At 40.7% G+C, this 20,701-nt stretch overlaps 2 protein-coding genes across 5 annotated transcripts; one reads left to right on the top strand and one right to left on the bottom strand.

The window, feature by feature from the left end:
- Positions 1-6,362: 6,362 nt before the first annotated feature.
- On the top strand, positions 6,363-15,068 carry setmar (SET domain and mariner transposase fusion gene). 4 transcript variants are annotated; one of them, XR_013808108.1, is made up of 4 exons: positions 6,363-6,380; positions 8,320-8,508; positions 10,887-10,936; positions 13,886-13,971. XR_013808108.1 is itself a non-coding variant. In XM_079680761.1 (3 exons), exons 1-3 carry the CDS (start codon positions 10,671-10,673, stop codon positions 14,750-14,752), a joined length of 924 nt encoding a protein of 307 aa, XP_079536887.1. In that variant the 5' UTR covers positions 10,529-10,670; the 3' UTR covers positions 14,753-15,068. The 4 variants fall into 4 exon arrangements, 2 of the variants coding, with proteins under 2 accessions (XP_079536887.1, XP_079536886.1); XR_013808109.1 differs by lacking the exon at positions 6,363-6,380 and having other exon boundaries at positions 7,666-8,508; XM_079680761.1 differs by lacking the exons at positions 6,363-6,380; positions 8,320-8,508 and adding an exon at positions 10,529-10,677 and having other exon boundaries at positions 13,886-15,068.
- LOC307039017 (tripartite motif-containing protein 16-like) lies at positions 8,502-10,303 on the bottom strand. The gene has a single exon (XM_079680759.1). The coding sequence runs from the start codon at positions 10,218-10,220 to the stop codon at positions 8,550-8,552; it is 1,671 nt and encodes a 556-aa protein (XP_079536885.1). The 5' UTR covers positions 10,221-10,303; the 3' UTR covers positions 8,502-8,549.
- Positions 15,069-20,701: the final 5,633 nt, after the last annotated feature.

The raw sequence follows: 20,701 nt of genomic DNA, 5'->3' as shown, positions 1-20,701 counted from the left end.
AAAGCTGGATAAATGGAATTAGACAAAGGGTATTGATTGGAGAGTTCAACATCTGAAAAAGACGTGCATTGATTGCTGCAGACGGTATGAACTACTGTCATAGCCCTTTACCTTAATTGTTGAGGATTTGTTTGCATACTATATAGAACACAACATTATATATTTTTGTTTGATCTTTTATTGGATATCTTTACTTTAAATGTTTCATGTTTATATGATATTTTATTTGTATCATTTATTCTTACTTCTTGTTTTTTTTATATATTGTATTTTTTCTGTCTTTTATTTTAATTCATTGAACCCAATTTCCCCCAGGATAAAAAGATTACTTTTCCATTTTATGCAAGCCATGTTGCGTGTGTTGTGTGACAGTGGAATATGGTTAAACTAACTAATAGATATCACCATGAAACATCCCTATTGGATTAATCAGCTTTGTTGAGACAGTTCATTTTTGTATTTAAAGTGTTCTGAAATGTCGTTAAATTCAAACGTAAAAACATAAATATGTGTTCTTCCGAAGTCCGGTACTGTTGACATTTTAGAGTCAAAGGTTTTTACAGAAGACTTTTAGATACAGTGTCTCTCTGTATCAATGCATAAATGAAAAGACATTAAGAAATGTTTCTGCTCAACATGACCTTCTCTGCGGTGGCACAACCAAGCAGCCAATGGTAACGTTTTTACTTAGGACAAGTTTTAATAAAGAAATAAAACTCTTGTTTAGCTGTGCACGTAAAGTAACCTCTGTCTTTGTCAAACGTTCTAGCATTCCCAAACTCAGAGTGAAGAGCTAAATCTGTTGTGTGCCTCAGGATGCTGATAAACACCCTTGAGCCTTGCAGCAGATGAACGAACCCAGGAGTCCCATGGGTGAATTGTTATTCCACTCAAAAGTTTGAATGTTTTGTTTGTTAGTGTGCTTGAAACTTTCTTATGAATGTTTCTTACCTTGATAACCTACGGCAAGGTGGTGATGTTTTCGGTTTGTTTTCGGTTTGTTTGTCAACTAGATTACGGAAAAACTACTAGCCTGATTTTGATAAAACTTGGTGGAAGGGCATAGAGTGGGCAGATTTGAAAATGGGCCTGATACACGCATTATATTTCACTGTACTGCACTTCTAGTTAGATGCTGTAAGACTGTATGTTGTTGTCTCAGCACTTGTACTATGCAATGACAATAAAGTTTTGATCGAATCGAATCGGTTACAATCCAAGATATGGCACTGATTTTACGGCGGTCTAAACTCTTCTAGTGCCATTCTCGTTCTAGATCCTTAAGTTTTCCAATCCTCACTTTTTCCACTCCATCCCAATTCTCTACATACATCTGCGTCTCTGTTTGTTGCAATGCCTTTGATGGCCTTTGATGAACTCACTGGTGTAGTCAGAAAAATCCCCTTTGTGCTCCTCTGAGGTCAACTCATTATAATCATGCCTACTCAAGCTGACGAAGGCAAGAGAGGGAAACCTTTGATATATCCTTTGTTCTCCACTGTCAGAGCAGCCGGAGAGCATCCAGTGGGCCATGCACCTCACAAGGAGAAGAAGCATCGCAGCCAATTTGAGGCCGAGTCAATCAGCACAGTAGCAGAGGGAGTGCTGGACTGTTGTTGATCATTTCCCCTGAGAACATGTGTGCGTGTGTGTGTGTGTGTGTGTGTGTGTGTGTGTGTGTGTGTGTGTGTGTGTGTGTGTGTGTGTGTGTGTGTGTGTGTGTGTGTGTGTGTGTGTGTGTGTGTGTGTGTGTGTGTGTGTGTGTGTGTGTGTGTGTGTGTGTGTGTGTGTGTCTGTGTCTGTGTCTGTGTTCGTGTTCTCATTAAACCAAAGTTCCCCCAACGTTCGGCTTCATCTGGAGAAAGGGAGTCCGTCTCAACCGATTGTAAGTGGACACAATGAGAACCAATGTCAAGTTATATACTCTAGACCGGGGCAATTTGAAAGACTACAATAAAAAAAAAGAATGTACATATGTTATTCAATTAATGGACACGTTCACAAATCAACCTGAAACGTTCAAAATGTTGCTAAAACAAACCATATGAGTGAGGGAATGGAAAATACAATATAATACTTCTTGAAGATATGTGCTACATGAGGCAGAGTATGCAACTTTTACTCCTTAAAATTGATAAGCAAGAACATATGGGGAGAATGGTTTTGTGCCTCAAAGCCAAATTCAAAGTTATTTTCTTTTAGTTATAGCTTTCACAAAAATATTGTTAATTCGACATAAAAATCATGAGTTGGTGGATTTATGAAAGTGAGTCTAAAACCTTTTTTATATCCACATTGAGCTTCAGCCCCATAGAAACCAGGGTTATTTTTTATCAAAGCTAGCAGCATCTCTTGGGACGGCAATATCAGTCTGTCAGTCAGTCAGTCAGTCCAATACTCTTGGTAAAGGTCGGCATTCATGTCCCCCAGTGGATGAACACTAGTTGTTAACACCTTGACTTTTCCTGCAGCATCACCAGCTGGTCAAAGATTTTACTAAACCTGTCAAAAATACCTCATCTATATGATGGACTGGCAATATATTATATACATACATTCAATATTCCCAGAGGATGAATCCTAATGACTTCATAGTCATTGTCATATCCTAGAATTCCCTCTTGCACCAACATGAAGTTGACATGTGTGTGTTTGAGTTAAACATGTAAGTATTGGATGGATTACCATGTATTCTGTTACAGATATTCATGTACGCCTCAGATTTAATTGTAATCATTTTGGTAACATTTGTAACTAATATTTTATGAACCGAAACTAATCATATTCCAATCTGCATACACACTCAACTAACATGGCACCAATTGTCTGTAATGTATTCTGAAAGCTGTTTCATCTTGAAAGATCTGATTGTGTAGCACAAAGGTTGTCATGACGCCCACTTTCTTTTCAACATCAACCTCTGTTGTTGTCACTTCTGTCAATCTATCATTGACTTTATTGTCAAATACTTTCTTCTAACATCTCAGCGTGTGATTGAGTATGCAATCTGTGAAACGTAGATGCTTGACTAACAACTGACAGCTCTAATATTGCCCAAGGACAAAGATGAAGGCTGATTCTCAAAGGAAAGTCCTTGGTCACTTGTGTGCAGCGTGGAAATGCCAGCTGACAGTGTGACCTCCCCCCCATCTGCCTCAGATGGCCCGCAGAGACTAAACCACTGCGTATGAATTACACATGGCAACATCATAGAAAGGTTGGGCATGAAGAACTTTCTTTATCCACAGACAAAAGAAAAATGCATATTGATTCTCCACTCTGGAGACCATACATTCATGGAAAAAACAGCAATTGTACAGCCGTCTAAAATCTTCGGACAATAGGAAGCTAATTCAATGAACACTGCTCATGTCGGATACTGATACTGTATGGTCTTTGGGATTTCATGCGTTGATCTTTAGAAAGGGAGTGAAAGACGAAGAGTGTAAAACAAGGATTCAACCTTAAAGAAAAGAAAGCTATGTATTTTAAGAAGAACATTTCTGTTTGATAATTGTATATGCCATTATATGTTTTTTATCAATTTCACAGATTGATACCTCATCTATTTCTCTTGATTTTACCTGCTCGCTATGCATAGATTCAGTTCTCAAGAGTAATACCAGTACTTTGCCTTATCCTGCCATCTGCAGGCCATATGACGTTACTGCAGTTGTCTGGATATTTCAATGTTTTCTCCATTGCCACAATACTTTTCCACACAATGAAAATGTCAATGTTAAGATTTGTTTGGCCATGTTTGCTTGTGTACTTCTAGTGGTAACAGCTACATACTATTAAACAGGGTTGCCAACATTGGGTACCTGGCTGGAGTGAGATTTTGATATCATGGGTTTAATTACACATATGCGCACTAAATGACTGCTATCGTGTCAGTAAAAGGACCTTAGCATGATATATATACAATATATATATATATATATATATATATATATATATATATATATATATATATATTGGACACAGACTATAAAGGGCACACGGTTTCATTCATAGTCAAACACATGTTTGTTTCCACTGTTTTATTGTGTGCCTGTCGCGATAAGCAATTAATTGACTTATCGTACGATAAATACAAATGAACTCGATAACTTTTCTGACCTCGATACATTTCCATTTACATGAGGATGTGACTAGCAGTTTGAGAGGATACTTGAATTATTATTATATATTTTCATTATGTCAGTGGTCTAAAATGGTTATACAATGGTGCCAACAATATAATCGTTTATCGCAATAATTTCCGGGAAAATGTATCCAACAAAATTAATTCTCGTGAGAGGCCTATACATGAAACACACACACACAAACAAATCTACAGACTTACTCCAAACTGCCAAATATTTTTAATTAACACACTCTCACTCTCATATACTCTTTGACTCTATTTTGGCCTTGTAGAACAATAAGCAGCAGACTTTTACTGTTTTATCATTTCTACTGGATCTTAGATCTGCGCATGCGCAATGCGGGTCGGGGATTGACCAACCGGCTCCCACTGCTCTGCTGTCTGTTAACGTTGTTAAGAGTGGTGGGGGCGGATCGACAGCTTGAGCAGCTGTCAAGTCAACATTGTAAATAACCAACCAAAAAACAATCTCCGACGCCGGTTCATCTTGTTTTTGGCGTGAGAATAGTTTGGCCTTGTGAGAGCGTGATATTGAGTGAAAGCGTTTGTCACACGCCAGATGCGTGAGAGTTTGCAACCCTGACTTGTGTCCGAATGCTTCTCATTTTGCACCGTCCCATTCAAATGAAATCGCTGCCAATCATATTTCCAAGCTTGCGCCAGGGCCGGTGGAGGGGTTACAAGACTCGCGTCTTGTGCTGCATTCACTTGCACTCGGACATTAGAGACTTTCTCTCATAAATGTCCGATGATCCACAACTTTTCTTTCAAAACAAAGATGCCAACTGGGGTGGCAGCTGGGGTGGCAGTTGCCACCCCATGCCACCCCGGTAGATCCGCCCCTGTCAGTGGCGGTTCTAGAACATTTTGCATGGGGTGGCAAAGGGGGGGCAAGAGGTCATGGTGGCATGGGAGGGCCGACAGTACGTGGTATTTTATACTGTATATATAACCTATTTATTGTTAAATCATGCCCTAACACAAGTGTTCTTAATGCACAAGAGAAACAAGGTGTTCGGACAAACAAACTCAAATATAGTATAAAACAGCAAAAAATACTCATGATCCCTTAGAATTCTGTTTACAGTAAGTACAGTAAAAGTACTTAGTTATAATGAAGTACACAGATGACACCACCCATACCTTCAGAGAGCTAAAGGTGACCTGTGCAGCAACACATTTCAATACATATGTGTCAATACTAAGAGCTGCTAGATTGTGCTGCTGTGATGGAATATGTAAGGAGAATAAAAACATACCATGTGGTCCAGCTGGAGTCTCCTCTGCCTCCTGATCCCTGCCTCTGTCCCTCTTTCTGACACTTCATCTTTATTCCTCATATACATTTCTTCTTCTTCACTAATGTCTTCATCTCCTCCTGGCTTCCTCCTGCTCTGGTCTCTTCATCTCTCTTTTCCTTTTCCTCTATCTGGTCACCCTGATCACTTCTCAGATATGTCTTGTTGTTTTTGTTGTTGTTGTTGTTGTTGTTGTTGTTGTTGACTCACTCCAGCTACTCTGGCCTGCAAGAGTCTACTTGTGAAAAGCACTGGTACAAATGCTTGTATAACTTTACACGTTAGGGCCAGCTAATAAGCAGGGCCGTCCCTCCCTACAGGACGATCATGCAGACTGCGAGGAGCCTCATCTTGCGGAGGGGGCCTCATCTGAGCCGAAAATACGGCGCACCCATGAGCTTATGCGGCGCTGTTACAAAAAAGGTAGATGAAAAAAAATGAATTAAATAAGATGGCTAGAGTCACAAAAAATGGGTGCTTTTATTAACAGCCAAAAATGGGAAGGATTTACAGAAAGAAAACCAAAACCTCAATATATATGTAGAGGTCGAGGACATAGGACTGGTACCTCTCTGCTCTCCAGCCACAGTCAGACTACCGCCCAAACACTTGTGGCCAGAGGTTTATACATGTTAATACCCTCCCCATAGGACAATCCACTATTTATACCCCTAACCAATGTCATTCTTATCTACAAACCCATCCAAAATGCAAGGCAAATTACCCAAACACAACAAATCAAATAGGTCAATATACTCTATATTTCTGACCGCAGAAGCCTTAAACAATCACATTTTTACACTCGCAAGAAAATTGCCACCCGTGCCCATGCACTACATGGTATGCTCCAATTGAGCACAGGTGTTTCCACCTCTACTTAAGGCTGCAGTTTTCTGTTGCTCTGTCTGGACTTCACAACCTTGAACGAGAGGGTAAGCAGGTTACTTTGGCACAGCATTGTTGAATACAGTATAACTTCAAATAAATCCCACGGGATCTAGACACTGGTGGTGGTGAATGGTAGTGATGGCGAGATGAAGCCTTATGAAGCTTTGAAGCTTTCCAGCCAATTGGTTCGCAAAAGGGTTCATCTCATGAGGCTTCATCATGGGCTTCATTTGAACACAAACCCCCTGTTGGTCAAAGTGTGTAAAACAGGCAGATTGGACATCTGAACAGTGTGCTCTATCTCATACCGAGTTCCCAATGAGTAAAGCCTTAGAATAACTCTAAACAACAAACATAATATCATATTTTCATGTTAACAATATTGTATTTATTCCAGTTTAATGATTGTGATTGAAAAGCCTAAGGAGGCTGGTAAACATTGCAAAGAGGGATTTGTATTCCTTAATAATATTCGTAAACGTAACCATGTTGTAGCCTGAGAAAGGCTAAACCATATCAAAGAATACATTTATTAACTACATTATCTCATTTAGCTGTACTTTTTTAAACAAAAAAAAAGACGTAGACCCATTGACCAGTCGTTTAACCAGGGACCTTGTGGTTGACAGTCAACTGCTCTACGGCTGAGCAACAGCACGTACACTAATACTTCCTGGAAACACTGCACTATATTTAGTCCTGTATTTATTCATTTATTTTTGTATTCCTACATTTATTTATACATTTATTTATTTATACGTATGACATGTTCCGACCTCTATATAAGTGAGGGTCTGAGCTCTCTTAATTCTATCGTGTCAGCACCGGGCCCGGGTACAGGAGGGGTAATATCGTTCTTATTATACATCCATATGAGCGTTGTGGTTCAACGGTTCAACCGATCTGAATCGCTTTCTGAAGCAGTCACGTGGTATCGACAGGCAGCGAGGCTTCGTTTGTCATCGGTGACGTCACTGGCCCAAAACGATACAAGCCTCGATACAGGCTTCACAAAAAGCTTCGGGGATTACTCGACACACGCTCCGAAGCCTCGGCGCAATACGTAACATCACTAGTGAATGGATAGTTGGGTTCGGTCTGAAGGGGAGGGGCTTAGCTTGACCTTTGATTCAGAGGGACAGGAGGTGAAAATGGGGGAGGAGGGTTGCGTCGAGTCACCTGAAACACACTTATTGAGAGGAGAGAGAATAGTAACATGGAAATAGTAAATTAATGAGTAAAGACGGTCTTCCTGGTTGAATTTGCGCTGAGCTTCATTTAGTCTCAGATCACTTCCACATGTTCTCCATTAGCTTCGTATGGCACCTTGGACATAACACAAGAAGAACATCCTGTTTTTTGTTTTTGAAAGACAAACCTTTATTAATGATCCAAACATTTACTTTGATCACACATCCCATCAGTAAAGTCTGTTCAATGATTTCATGACCAGTTTCACTTTCTCCACACATGAATGTGTTTCATCTCAGCTATTTCAAACAGAATCAGACATGATTTCCTTATTGATTATTATCATGATAAGTTATGTTCTATAAAACATCAGAGTACCCACTTTCTATTTGGATAACAACAACAACATCAACAATTAGTCTGCAAAACAATAACATTTTATTTCCAGAGCAAAGACTCTCAGCTATTTACAGGAGAATAATAAATGATGTACTTATTGATTATGATCATGACAGTAAGTAATATCATTTTAAATAAACACGTTATGATGAAATAAGTGTTATAACCACCTGGGAACTCATGTGTTGGTTAATTCAGCAACAATAACATTTAATATGTCAAAAATAATACATGTGATTATAAATGTCTCTATTGTTTTAGGCCAGAATAAAATGTGTATAATAAAAGAAGCTCTGCTGCTTTCTCTCTGAAGACTCGTGCATTACAAGAGAAACAACAACATGAATCAAAAGAAATATCCAACACATATTTAGAGCAAAGTTTACATATCAGTTCAGGTGAACAAGGATCCTCCTGAGCAGTGACAGCCTCCATGGCTAAACAGACACAGGAAGGAGCTGGAAGAAAGTCTAACATCTACAGAACAACTCATGAGAAGATGTTGAAGCCCCGCCCATAATGTTTGATTGACAGCTGATCTCTGCAGTGAAGACATGGACAATCAGCTCTGATGGACACACGGTGAGTTTAAGAAGTAGAAGAGTTCCTCTAAGGACTTCAGGCTATTTGAGTTTACAAAACTCAGCAGTGTCTCCATTATAATAAAGCCAAACTCCAGCATGTAGCGGTTGAGTGAATGTGGTCTGGACTCTGTGGAGGAGAGTCATGGTTTCAGAGACGCTGTAGAAGGACAGAACACCTGCTCTGTGATCCAGGTACACTCCTACTCTGGAGGACGGAGGACCTGAGACGGGAGTGAGGATACTGTTGTAACGAAATCTATAACTGTTTTGGAAACACTCTAAGGACCAAGATTTGTCATTGTTTCCAAATACACTTTCACTCTCTGCTGCTCTGCTGATATTCTTGTATGCGACTGCTACAAATACTCCTGTCCCTCTCCTCTCCACCTCCCAGTAACAACGTCCAGTCAGACCCTCTCTACTCAGGACCTGAAGATAACATCCAGTGAATCTGTCTGGATGACTGGAATAAGACTGATGTTGTCTCATGCGTGTTGCTTTTCTGCTGCCCTCAGATAATACTAGCAGTGTGTGTGCTGTGTTTGGATCCAGAGTGATCTCCTGTGAACATGTTAAGAACCCAGCTCTGGTGGTGGGCTCAGCTGCTGACTGTAAAACATCCACTGCAGTCGGTGAGACGTTTGTCCATTCCTCTCTCAGGACGTCCTGTAGTTTGTCTCTGACTGCTGACAGGGCCGCCGTCACGTCCTCAAAGTAGCTCAGAGGACGGATGTTGATGCTGGAGGAGTGTGTAGCTTCACTGAGGGCTGGCAGTGAGGAGGGGTAGCTGTGCAGAAACTGGTTGTGATCCTCTGTGTGAGACAGCAGCTTCAGCTCAGCGTCTCTCCTCTTCAGCTCAGAGATCTCCTGCTCCAGCTTCTCCTGGAGCTCTCTGACTCCACTCACTTCTCTCTTCTGCTGGGATCTGAGCTGCTGCTTCACATCAGAGCCTCTTTTCTCCATGAGACGGATCAGCTCAGTGAACATCTTCTCACTGTCCTCCACTGCTTTCTCAGCAGAGCCATTGATGGCCTTCACCTCCTGCTGAAGCAGCTTCACCTCCTTCTCTCCGTCCTGGATTCTCTGCTGGATGTTTAGTCGACTCCCCTCCAGCTCTCTCTGCCTCTCAGTCCTCTCTGCTGCAGCTGACACCGTGTCGTGGCCTTTGTGTTCGTCCACAGAGCAGAGATAGCAGATGCTCTGCTGATCAGTGCGGCAGAACAGCTTCATCACCTCGTCGTGACGAGAGCAGATGTTCTCCTGGAGCTTCTTGGAGGGCTCCACCAGCTTGTGTTTCTTTAATGGAGCTACGTCATAATGACCCTGGAGGTGTTGGTCACAATAGGAGGCCAGACACACGAGGCAGGACTTACAGGCTCTCAGTTTCCTCCCAGTGCAGACATCACAGGCCACATCTTCAGCTCCAGCATAGCAGAGATCAGCAGGAGCAGCTTGGAGTCCAGTCTTCTTCAGCTCCTCCACTAAAGCTGCTAACATGGTGTTCTTCAGCAGGACAGGCCTCGGTGTGAAGCTCTGCCTGCACTGAGGGCAGCTGTGGATCTTCTTCTCATCCTCTCCATCCCAGAAGCCTTTAATACACTTCATGCAGTAGCTGTGTCCGCAGATAGTCGTCACCGGATCCTTCAGTAGATCCAGACAGATGGAACAAGAGAAGGTCTCCCGGTCCAGCTGAACTCCTTTCTGCGCCATGTCACCTCTCAGTGGCAGCGAGTGTGTGAGTTTCACTTCCTGAGAGCTGGAACTAGTGTGACAGGTGATCTGAACAGGATGTGTGTGTGTGTTCAGTGAATCAGCTCTTGGACTTTACCCACATGTTGGTTACACCCTTCCTCCTCAGTGTGGATCTATAGGGGAGGAACCAGGAAATACAGAGTGGAGCTGGCTGTGTCTGAGAGCAGGAAGAAGAGGGAGAGCTTATCAAATTCTGACTCATTCCAGGAGAAGGAGCAGTGCTCAGACTCTGACCTGTGTTTATTTACACAAAGCCTCGGTTACAACCTGCTCTTCATTTGAAAAGAGATTTTAGTTGTAAAATAAGTTGGTAAACTTACAAAATCTGAAGGGGGTTAAATACTTGTTTCCTCCACTGTAAATGTATAGCCTCAATGTCCTGAAATAGCTGATTGATTTAATAGTTGGATGTACAGTAAGTCGTTTTTTACTGTGAGTACTAGTAGTTGTAGTTTTGATTGTGTGTGAGTGGGGGGGGGGCTTTTATATAGAAAAAACTCCTTATTCTGTGCATTCACACTAAATATGAACCTGAAAACTATATACGTCCTCTTTAATTGACACCAACATGATGATTTGTGGTTGAAGCCTTCTTTTAAATCTTTTCTTTTTACCCTCCAACAGATGTGTCTCAATGGAGAAGAAGAAACCTCAGATTCCTTAGAATCGTCAAGGTGAGTTCTTCCGAGGAGTCGTCTCCCGCCGTCTCCCTTCCCCCCCCCCCCCCCCCACACAGGATCCCATCACAGAGACACCCCTAGCTAACGTGATCCAGGAGACTGAACCTCCTTCCTTAGCTACAAACTGCAGAACCAACCCTGTCTCCTAAAAATTACGTTCCCACAGAACTAAACTGCATTCTCAATTACGTTTAGCTAGAAACGTATTTTCTCCCACGTTACGTTTCTTATGAATGTATCTTAAAGACGTTTATTTTCTACATATCTTTGCCATTTATTGTCTTGCTTATAATAATGATAATACTCATTTATAAATATCATTTTAGAGCACACATTTGAAATCAGTAGGCGAGTCTGTAATTTCGCCAGCTGTTAATCTCATGAGCGAGGCAGAAAATAATAGTTTTATCATGCCAAAAAGCTGCCGTGTCGTTTATTGCACCTCAAACATTAAAACAAATCCAGAGTTACGTGTTTCTGTTCTTCCTCTAAGAAGAAAGGACAGTAACAGAAGATCTCGGTGACGCCAGATGTGGTGTTGTTAATGCGATATGATATCCGAAAAAAAAAATTCAGTTTAGGATTTTTTATTATTTTATTATTATTATAAAAAAATGCCTCCCTGCACGTCTCCCTCTCCCCACCTCTCCTGCTGCTGGGCTGTCAGAAGAAAAAAAATGTTAACGTAAACTCTGCTTCACGGTTCCCTTGGAAGTGGGTGTTTTTCATCTGCTGGTGGACAGTCCGGAGAGATATACACAGGGTTGGGTTGTAACGGAATACATGTAACGGTGTTACGTAATAGGAATACAAAAATCAAGTGTATTCAGCTGGCGTTACATTTGAAAAACGAGTAATCTGATTAGTTACTTTCGTAAACCTGAAGTGAATACATTTTGGAATACTTATTGGAATTATTGGTGGAAAAGTTTCCTCACAAAATGTAATATTCATTACCGGCAAAACTGTGTGCACAATGCACAGCGCTGCAGCATGTCTGTGAGCGAGAGAGATGTAGCGTGTCTGTGAGGCTCCGCCCCCGCACGCAGATGAGAGAGAGAGAGAGAGAGAGAGAGAGATCTCTTTTAAAATATATTGAAAGTTAGAAATGGATATGGTTAGATAAAATGTGCAAGATAACGTTTATGTAGCATTTATTTATTGTCAAACTGATGACACTTATAACGGGATCAAATCAAAGTGAATGGCCTGCTGCTGCTGAATGCATGGGGCAAGTGACTGGAAAATGTTTTAAAAGTTATTACATCGTTTCAGATAATAAATAATAATGATAATTCATTCTATTTAGATTGTTGTTAGCTTCTGATTAGCAGAACAAAAATCTGGCCCGCCCTATTTTTTACAGGCCCACCCTAAAGTACATTTCTGCCTACGCTACTGTGGCAGACTATTCAAAACTGGACTCAAACGCCCCCCCAGAACTACACATGCTGGCTATTGTGTCTAGCAACATGTTCTCTATGGCACGTCTCTACTGGGAATTGTAGTTTTAAACAACGTTTTTGTTTTTCCCGAAATTAGAAGTTGACAGTATTAAACTGTGTATAGCCCTGGAGGTTTATAGGCGATAGGAAACACATTGGTGTGTACAAATTTAAAACATGTAATTGCTAAATGGGTGAAAATTGCTTGTATCCATAATGGGCAGCATTAAAGATACAACCCAAACTCCAGTATATGACAGCATATTTGATTTAACCTAGTCAAACCACGGTTTATAATTACAGTAGTGTTGTAATACAAAAAGGCCACTAGATGGAGCTAGGCTGTCATCTAACTACCGGAAGTTATAGCTTCGAAATGTGAGTTTTTCTGCCTGCACATCCCCAGCTCATATGTCTCTGTTTGGTTTCATTCCACACTTCGGATATGAGTTCTGACAGCATATTTGTGGATTTGAGCAACAGCCTTGAGAGTGTTCCTGTTTTAATCGAGCAGAGGTCCTCCGTACTGACGTTTCCTCAATTTCAGGTAATGTAACTTAGTGTGTCTGTAGTTGAACACATTGGAGTCCAACAAAGTTTAGTAGCTCTCCACTTATTTAGCTATTTGGAGTATTGTAAGAGTACTGACTCTGTCTACATGCAATGCAATTTATTTAAACTACATACAGTCTATGGCTACATCTTGCTTTATAGTGAAACTAATACCTCTATTAGATGCACAATAACCTGTGATCAAATGAAGTACATTATGTCACCAGCAGGTGTCAGCAAATCATTACCGGCTACAGAGAAGTCCTCTGACTACTGCACATACAATCTAAAATAACTTCCTCTGTAGAACCAGAGGAGCTGTCCTAGTTTACACTCCTCACTCAAGATGCTCTAAAAGACCATTATTGTTCATTATAATATATAATGCTATTGACATGAAAGTGATAATAATAATAACAAAATGTGATGAAGGGAAACTAAAGTTGTATTTGATAATGAAAACTGATTGTTATTTTATTCAATCCATGGTTGAATTCTCTAAATTGATATGATATATATGTAGGAACCGAGAACATTTGATGTGATATGTCTCGAGGGAATATTATTCAAAGGTTGCACATTTCGTTTCACAGTAGACTCACTTTGGCTTTGCGGTCCCAGAGTGCAGTGTTGTTAGTGATTTCTTAGAGTCTTCAAAAGTACATTGGGAGCCAGAGCCTTCAGTTTGCCATCTCAAATGACAAACAGCTAAACATCACAATTTATTTAGTAACGGGAACCTGTGAATTAATCATTCAATTGTTTAAGCTATATAAAGAATTTTGCAGGAATCATGGATATGTTTACCTACTGTAATATTGTTAGAACTGGTTTTTTTCGTCCCGTTTTTTAAACTTTACCTGACATTTATTTGTGCTGGCAGTAGCTCAGTGTGTGAATTTCCCCTTTCGATAAATCAAGTATTTTCTTCTTGTCATATTTTCAGTATTCTCCAGATAATGTTCAGGGACCAGGATGCACTCTTGACCCCAGTGAGGTCACCCTCCCCGGATGCTCCTGCCTGTCCCACTCCTGCTCCTCTGAGAGCTGCTCCTGCCTGCAGACACACGGGCAGGCGTACGACAGCACACACACACTCCTGCACAGAACACACTCCGGTTTCTGCTCCCCTGTGTTTGAGTGTAACGCCCTCTGCTCCTGCGGCGATGCCTGCTCCAACCGGGTGGTGCAGAGTGGTCTCACACTCAAATTGGAGGTGTACAGCACTGAAAAAAGGGGCTGGGGGGTGCGGACACTCAAATCAATCCCAAAGGGGACTTTCGTGTGCGAGTACGCAGGAGAGGTGATCAGTTTTGAGGAGGCCAGACGCAGACAGCTGGCCCAAAGGGCGGAGGACAATAACTACATCATCGCAGTGAGGGAGCACGCAGGTGAAGGCTCTGTCACTGAGACGTTTGTGGACCCCGCCAGAGTGGGAAACGTGGGACGCTTTCTCAACCACTCCTGCCAGCCCAACCTGCTCATGCAGCCGGTCCGAGTTCACTCTGTGGTTCCCCGGTTGGCGCTGTTCGCCGGGCGGAGCATCGACGCTCAGGAGGAGCTGACGTTTGATTACTCTGGAGGATACAGAAACAGAGCGCCTGCACAGAGGGATGCTGGGACACAGAGTGAGACACAGAGTGATGCTGGGACACAGAGTGATGCTGAGACACAGAGAGATGCCGGGACACAGAGTGATGCTGGGACACAGAGTGATAACCATGGGGTCCAGAGGAAGGAGTGCCACTGTGGGGCCAAGAGCTGTGTGCAATTCCTTCCATTGGACTTATCTATTATTAGTGGAAAATGCTGAAATTAAATGTCATATGTATATATATTTTTTTTTAAGCCTTTGTGTTAAGACTGATTTTCTTAATGTTGGGGAAAGTGTTCAAGACGAGCCTGGTGGTCTGTTTGTATTATCCCTGGGCAATATGGCCAACATCTTCTATCCAATACATGTTATTTCATACAGTATCTTGATAGTACAGATATGAATCATGATAGTAACTGGTAATTCATTAAATGAAAAGTGTATTTGAAATAATTATGTGGTAAAAGTCATTTATTGTGTGAATAAAAAAAAAAGAAAATCTCATTTAATTTAGTGCAAAATGAAATGAGAACAATGATATTTCCAGTTAAACCCGGACTATGTTAACAGTACATTCATGAAACCAATGATGGAACATCTGATTAAGATGAATAGTTTAGATTAATTTAGTTTGGTCAGATTTTCTGAGAATGTTTTAGACGATGAAAGAGTGTATATCTCAATACATGGTTTTTAAGGATGAATTGGAAAGATTATAATTATCGTATTGTTTTATCGTCCATCTGCCCACCACTCAAGTTTTTATTTTTATAGCCAATAACCTTTTTAGTCTAAGTTAGGTCTTGCTCTGTTTTCAGTTTCCCTAACATCCCTGTTCATTTAAGCACTCATTAGAGAAAGACAATACAACTTGTTAATGCACGATATAAACACAATCAGATGGGTGAGTCACGTCTGAGCCGCCATTGTTTCCTGTTCGTCCCTCCAGTGTCATGGTCTCCCACTCAATGTAAGATGCTGCAATGAGAGAGAGACACTTGTTGAAGTTACGTTCTGTTCTTTAACTTGTAAAATCCAGTCCCTCCATCAGGGGAGGCTTGTTCTGTGTGTTTCCCACCAGATTCACAGCTGTCATCTTGTCCTGGAAAATTAGAGTCTCATTTCTCACTCGTCACATGAATCATGAAGGAGAAGAGGTTTCATTAGCACTGACAGACATGAAAGGAATGGTGCTCGACAGGTTTCAAAGATGTAATAATATGCTTTTTAAGTTTCTCCATTTCCTGTAGTGAGGGAGTTTTCTCTCCCACACACTCCCCCCATAGTGACATCACTATGTAACACTAACAATTCTATTGGCTAGCGCTCCATCACATTGTACGTGATAGGCTAAGGGGCGGGACAACTCTAAGCGGTTGACCAATCACAACGGAGCAGACTGGGCTCTGGTTTCTATTGGAGCTTAAAAAGCAGCACAAGCAGTGAGAATGAGAAACATAAAAACCTTTTTGAACATTTTAAGCATGTAAACATGTGACAGTAGAGGCAAAACATGCTAATATCAACCTGAAAATGAGCAGAATAGGGCCCCTTTAAAGAATTATTCGGGCAGATCACGTGCAGGACAGATCTATGAAATATAATTACCAGCACATTTAATAGCACAACTATAATAATACAATTAATTGCAACCCAAATTAGGTAAAGTTAATGTAGACTAAAGTCAAAAACAAAACACAAAAAAAGCAAAAAGTGATAGCTGTCATATGTTTCCATCAGCTTGACATTTGTCTTCTTTCTTCATGCAATGCGGCCTCCCCTCCTGTGGATATTATCAGCTTCTCATTGCTCTCAAACACCAAGGGAGGTGGGACCAATTACAAAAGGCCAGGGGGCATTTTAATATAGAAACAGACTCTATTCCCCTGTCAGAGGAGGGGCGTAGGTGTCCCACTTGAGTGTGACAGATCTTTCTGAAATCAGGACCTTCTCTGTTCAATCTGCCCCGTTTCCAGTCTAGACCTGCTTTCATTTTATTAATATCCACATCTGGGTTAATTAGGATGGAGACCATGATAATCCAGTAATGGGACCAGTGCTGCAGCCTCAATGGGCCTGAGAGAGAATAAATGGGGGGGAGGGAGTGGACTCCGATTGGAGACTGCTGTCACGTTGATGGGTTGTGGAGTGGTGTTGTTTTGACCCATATTTTCTCCTTTGTGAGGGCAACCTGAGAATATTTGTTTTCAAAATGGGCTTTACATTTACCCTGGTCTGGTCAGCACTAGTGCATTTAACAATTGGACCATAACTTACGGCAACTTGCTATCTTGTTGTCAATGTGACATTAACAAATATTTAAGAACATAACCCCTCCTAGAACCACAACAAGACATTTTGCTAGGCTAAGCTAATTAGCTGCTAGCAATAGCTTTACTGAAAACACAGTGTTCAAACTGGATCTGTCTTCTAAATTAATTCAAAATGTCTTACTATGCATTTGAGCTCGTCATATTGCAGTTGAATGTGGTATATGGATACACAGGAAGTATAATACAAACAAAATGTTTTTATTGACATCTTCAAGGTGTGTGATACACCTGATCAGTCTGAGAGAAAGAAGGAAGAACAAGAAAGAGTCAGAGGAGCATTACAAATATGTTTTTCATATCTGAAATACTGTACTGCCCTGTGGAGAAATGTTGCTGGATATACACTGTGCCTGAAGAAAAACTAGTAGGCTACAGCGATTATACAGAAAAAAAACAGGCATTTCTCAAACCAGAGTACAGCAATGTAAAGGAAGTTCTGGGTCAGGATTTCTCCCTTTAGATAAATCGTGTGTGCAGTGGTTTGGTATTTCACCTCTGCTTATAGCCCATGTGTGTAAACATGAAGAAACCCATTGATCCTTTCCACTTACGGCCCTGTTTATTGTGCTTTTTGGATAAACCAGATACCACTAAGAGTACAACAAAAACAACCTCTCTGCAAATGCGTGACTCATGTCATTTTTCAGATGTCCCTGTAATCCCTATTGCAACTGGACAGGACACGGTTTGGACAGCAGCGGTGGCTCAGAAGCACAAAGACTCAAATCTCGACTGTTGAAGAGCTGCAAATGGATGGCTCCTTTCCAGTATGGTCACCTATCAACCACCAGCTAATCACATGAGGTGAACCCGCTCCACACCCCCCCAACAAAAAAAACAAATATATCAAGGACGCCTTACAACCAGGGACGTGCACAGGTACGGGTTAATGTTGCCCGGGCAACGGCCCGTTTGGCCTTTTTGGATGACCTGCCCCTCTGGAGAGAGCGAGAGTTTGTTTTTCTTTTTTCTGTTGTGGCCGAATCAACATGATAAGCCCACAATTAGTATTGCTGCGTCTCACTGCGGGAAACACACTTTGTCAGCGCTTTCATCTGCCGGTGCGTTAAGACCACCTCAGTGTCGGATTTTGGAAACTTGATTTTGAGTTGTCTCATGGCAGTTAGGGTATAAGGGACACACCAGGGGACTTTACTTCCTCTTGATAACGTCGGTTATTTACAAAAAAAACACCTAAATATAGCCTACTTGTTGTTATTGTGCTTCTGTCTTTCTGTGTCTTTTCATCTGTAAACTCCCTGAACTCCCTTTCTTTTCTTGATCGCCCTCTCACAGGAGAACAGTTCACTGTCCCACTTCATTGTAGGATTTCTGCCATGTCTATACCACTTTAGTTTGACCATCTCTGTTACTAAGTTATGGAATACTAAATAAATAAGTAATTAGATACCTTACCGTTACTGGCTGCGCTCATAAAGAATGATAAGAATAAGAATAATGCGTATTGAACTGGTTTCATTCATTAGGGAGTTTATTTAAGGTACTTAGTTAGAAACCCTATTTTATCAGTATGTCTGGACTGCACAGCAGTTACAATGGTCAAACTACATTAGAACAGAATTGTCCCCATTTTGTCTTTAATTTGACTAACATTAGATATTTTAATGCGATATGGACCGCAAAACAAAAAATGTCCCTGGTTTTCATCTTTAAAATCATGTTACCGAATGCAAGTGGTCGTCTTAGCTTATTTTGTTATGAGATGTGAATTACTTTTCAATTTACAAACAAAAGGCGCCAACTTCGAGGAAAATGAAACCAATGCGAAAGTGCCTTAAACCTGCAAAATATCCAAAAGGGAGCAACTCAACAATTTAAAAAAAAAAAGAAATCTGTTTGTATAGAAGTGTATGAGAAAAGGACCATATTTCTCACTTGATGTACTGACCTTTATTTGTTGCTGTTGATGGTCTCAATCGCTCTTCTCGTAGCATGTAGCGTGATGTTTATTGTGCAAATGATGTTCCCATTTACATTAACTTGGCAAAGCATGCTTTAGGTCAGTGATTGATAGAACGGTGTTGTCTGGTTCGGGTGTTGTCCTCGTTTTCGTCTTAGAGCGTTTACCCTTTCACAATTTGTCTTCTCTTCAGGGAAATGTCTTGTAACACTCACCTCCTTTTATCGTTCGGTTGCGCTAAGCTCCCCCCTTTCCTGTCATATCTGGTCGCAAAATAAATATGGTGACAGCCATATTGCTATATTTTCACATGTTGACTACTTCCACACTTTGAAAAATGCAAAATAAATTAAACCCCTAGAAATATTGCAACATGATGTATCATGCCAAAACCAGAGAAGCAAGATATCATACGTTTATGATCTCATCCTTCTTAAAATAGAGCGTTAGGTAAATTCAAAGAAAAGGTGTGACCCAAATATGCATTTCCTTTTTATGTCACTTCTAGTAGGTACAAACTTCACTTTAAGAAACATATTAATCTTCCTAAATGTTGAACTAGAGTCATTGCCGTGTGACTGAAATGAGTTGATCAGTTCAGACTTTACGACCTTTAGTACTGTCAACCTGCATTTTAGTTTATCACAGATAAACATTGCAATGGCTTTATTACAAAAGGGCAATCAAGGGGAACCAACAAAGAGGCAGGTTTGTAGTGTATGTCTGTAGGTGTCACTCTGAAATACACCTATTCCATCTAATGTAAAGCTACAGCAAGCATTGGTTAAGCTTATCTTAGCATTTAAAAGAGCCATACAAAGGTGAAAAAAATATGCATATTAACTTCTTTAAAGATCACAAATTGACTCCTTAAATATTGTGTGTTTAATCCTTACAAAAAACAGTCATGCAGCTAGACTTTGATTTAGGTGAATAAGACTCCCACCTAAATGTCTAAATGCCAAGTGAAGCTGGAAGGACAAAAGATACAAAGGGCCAGGCATCACATTGATAAAGAAGCAAGACACTTTTTCCTTTTCAGGATGAGTGACTAGTGGAGAAATTACAACTGGCAGTCCATTTATTCCGAAATAGAGCGCCTCTCTGATGAGGGGAGCAGATGTCCTTGCCTTGAATCCTGCAGCCAAGTGAAGGATAATTAAAAACAGCTGACAAAGGCATTTCAAAGACCAATTTGAATTTCTTTTTTACACTTCACTTTGTTGTAAATATATGAAATCAGTTTTTTCTGTGAAGCCCAAACACACATGTGTATTGACTTGATATTAACAGATTAAACAGCGTGTATTGAATCTTCCCTTGAGGTCATGAGGTTAGTCAGCCAGAAAACACTGTTTCTTCAAGTAAAAGCACTAAAAACAAGGGCTCAATTTTGTTCTGCAGAATATAATTAGAAAGATTTTTTTTAAACATATGTGACTCTCGAACACACTAAATACCTTTTACAGTGTGTCTAATCGAGTAGGTTATGTTTTACAGCCTCACTTCATCAATAGAGGAGGGGAATTTAACGGGTTTCTTTCAAACTGGTTCCTCCCATAGCAGATGTTAAGATATATTTGGCCCAGGACACCTGCAGCAGGATCAGCAGGAAGCCGCCTCTGCAGCTGCTCTCACCGATGATCAGACCTATAAACATGCACATCTTAACACCGACACTTATTTTACAGTGAACAAAATGAATATCCCCTTTTCAGTATGCTTAAAGGTGATTAAGTGGAATTAAGAGGATGTACATAAAATGGCAAGAGATGTAATAATGAACATATTATTTGATAGCCCATTGCAGTCTTTACTTTACCTCATATAAGTCTAAATACTTAGTGGAGCATGTTACTGTGTTGACAATGATGTTTGAAAGTTGTTGAAGGCAATTGCTGCTCTTGTAAAACC

This window comes from Notothenia rossii, assembly GCF_949606895.1.
Source record: "Notothenia rossii genome assembly, chromosome: 5".
Classification (NCBI taxonomy): domain Eukaryota; kingdom Metazoa; phylum Chordata; class Actinopteri; order Perciformes; family Nototheniidae; genus Notothenia; species Notothenia rossii.
This window is presented reverse-complemented; position numbering and strand designations above follow the sequence as displayed.

Excerpts from the sequence above, each read along its gene's own strand:
- LOC307039017 (XM_079680759.1), bottom strand. The coding sequence starts at position 10,220 with ATGGCGCAGAAAGGAGTTCAGCTGGACCGGGAGACCTTCTCTTGTTCC.
- setmar (XM_079680760.1), top strand. The coding sequence starts at position 12,833 with ATGAGTTCTGACAGCATATTTGTGGATTTGAGCAACAGCCTTGAGAGT. Across the intron at positions 12,935-13,885 it reads TGACGTTTCCTCAATTTCAG|TATTCTCCAGATAATGTTCA; the intron begins GTAATGTAACTT and ends TCATATTTTCAG.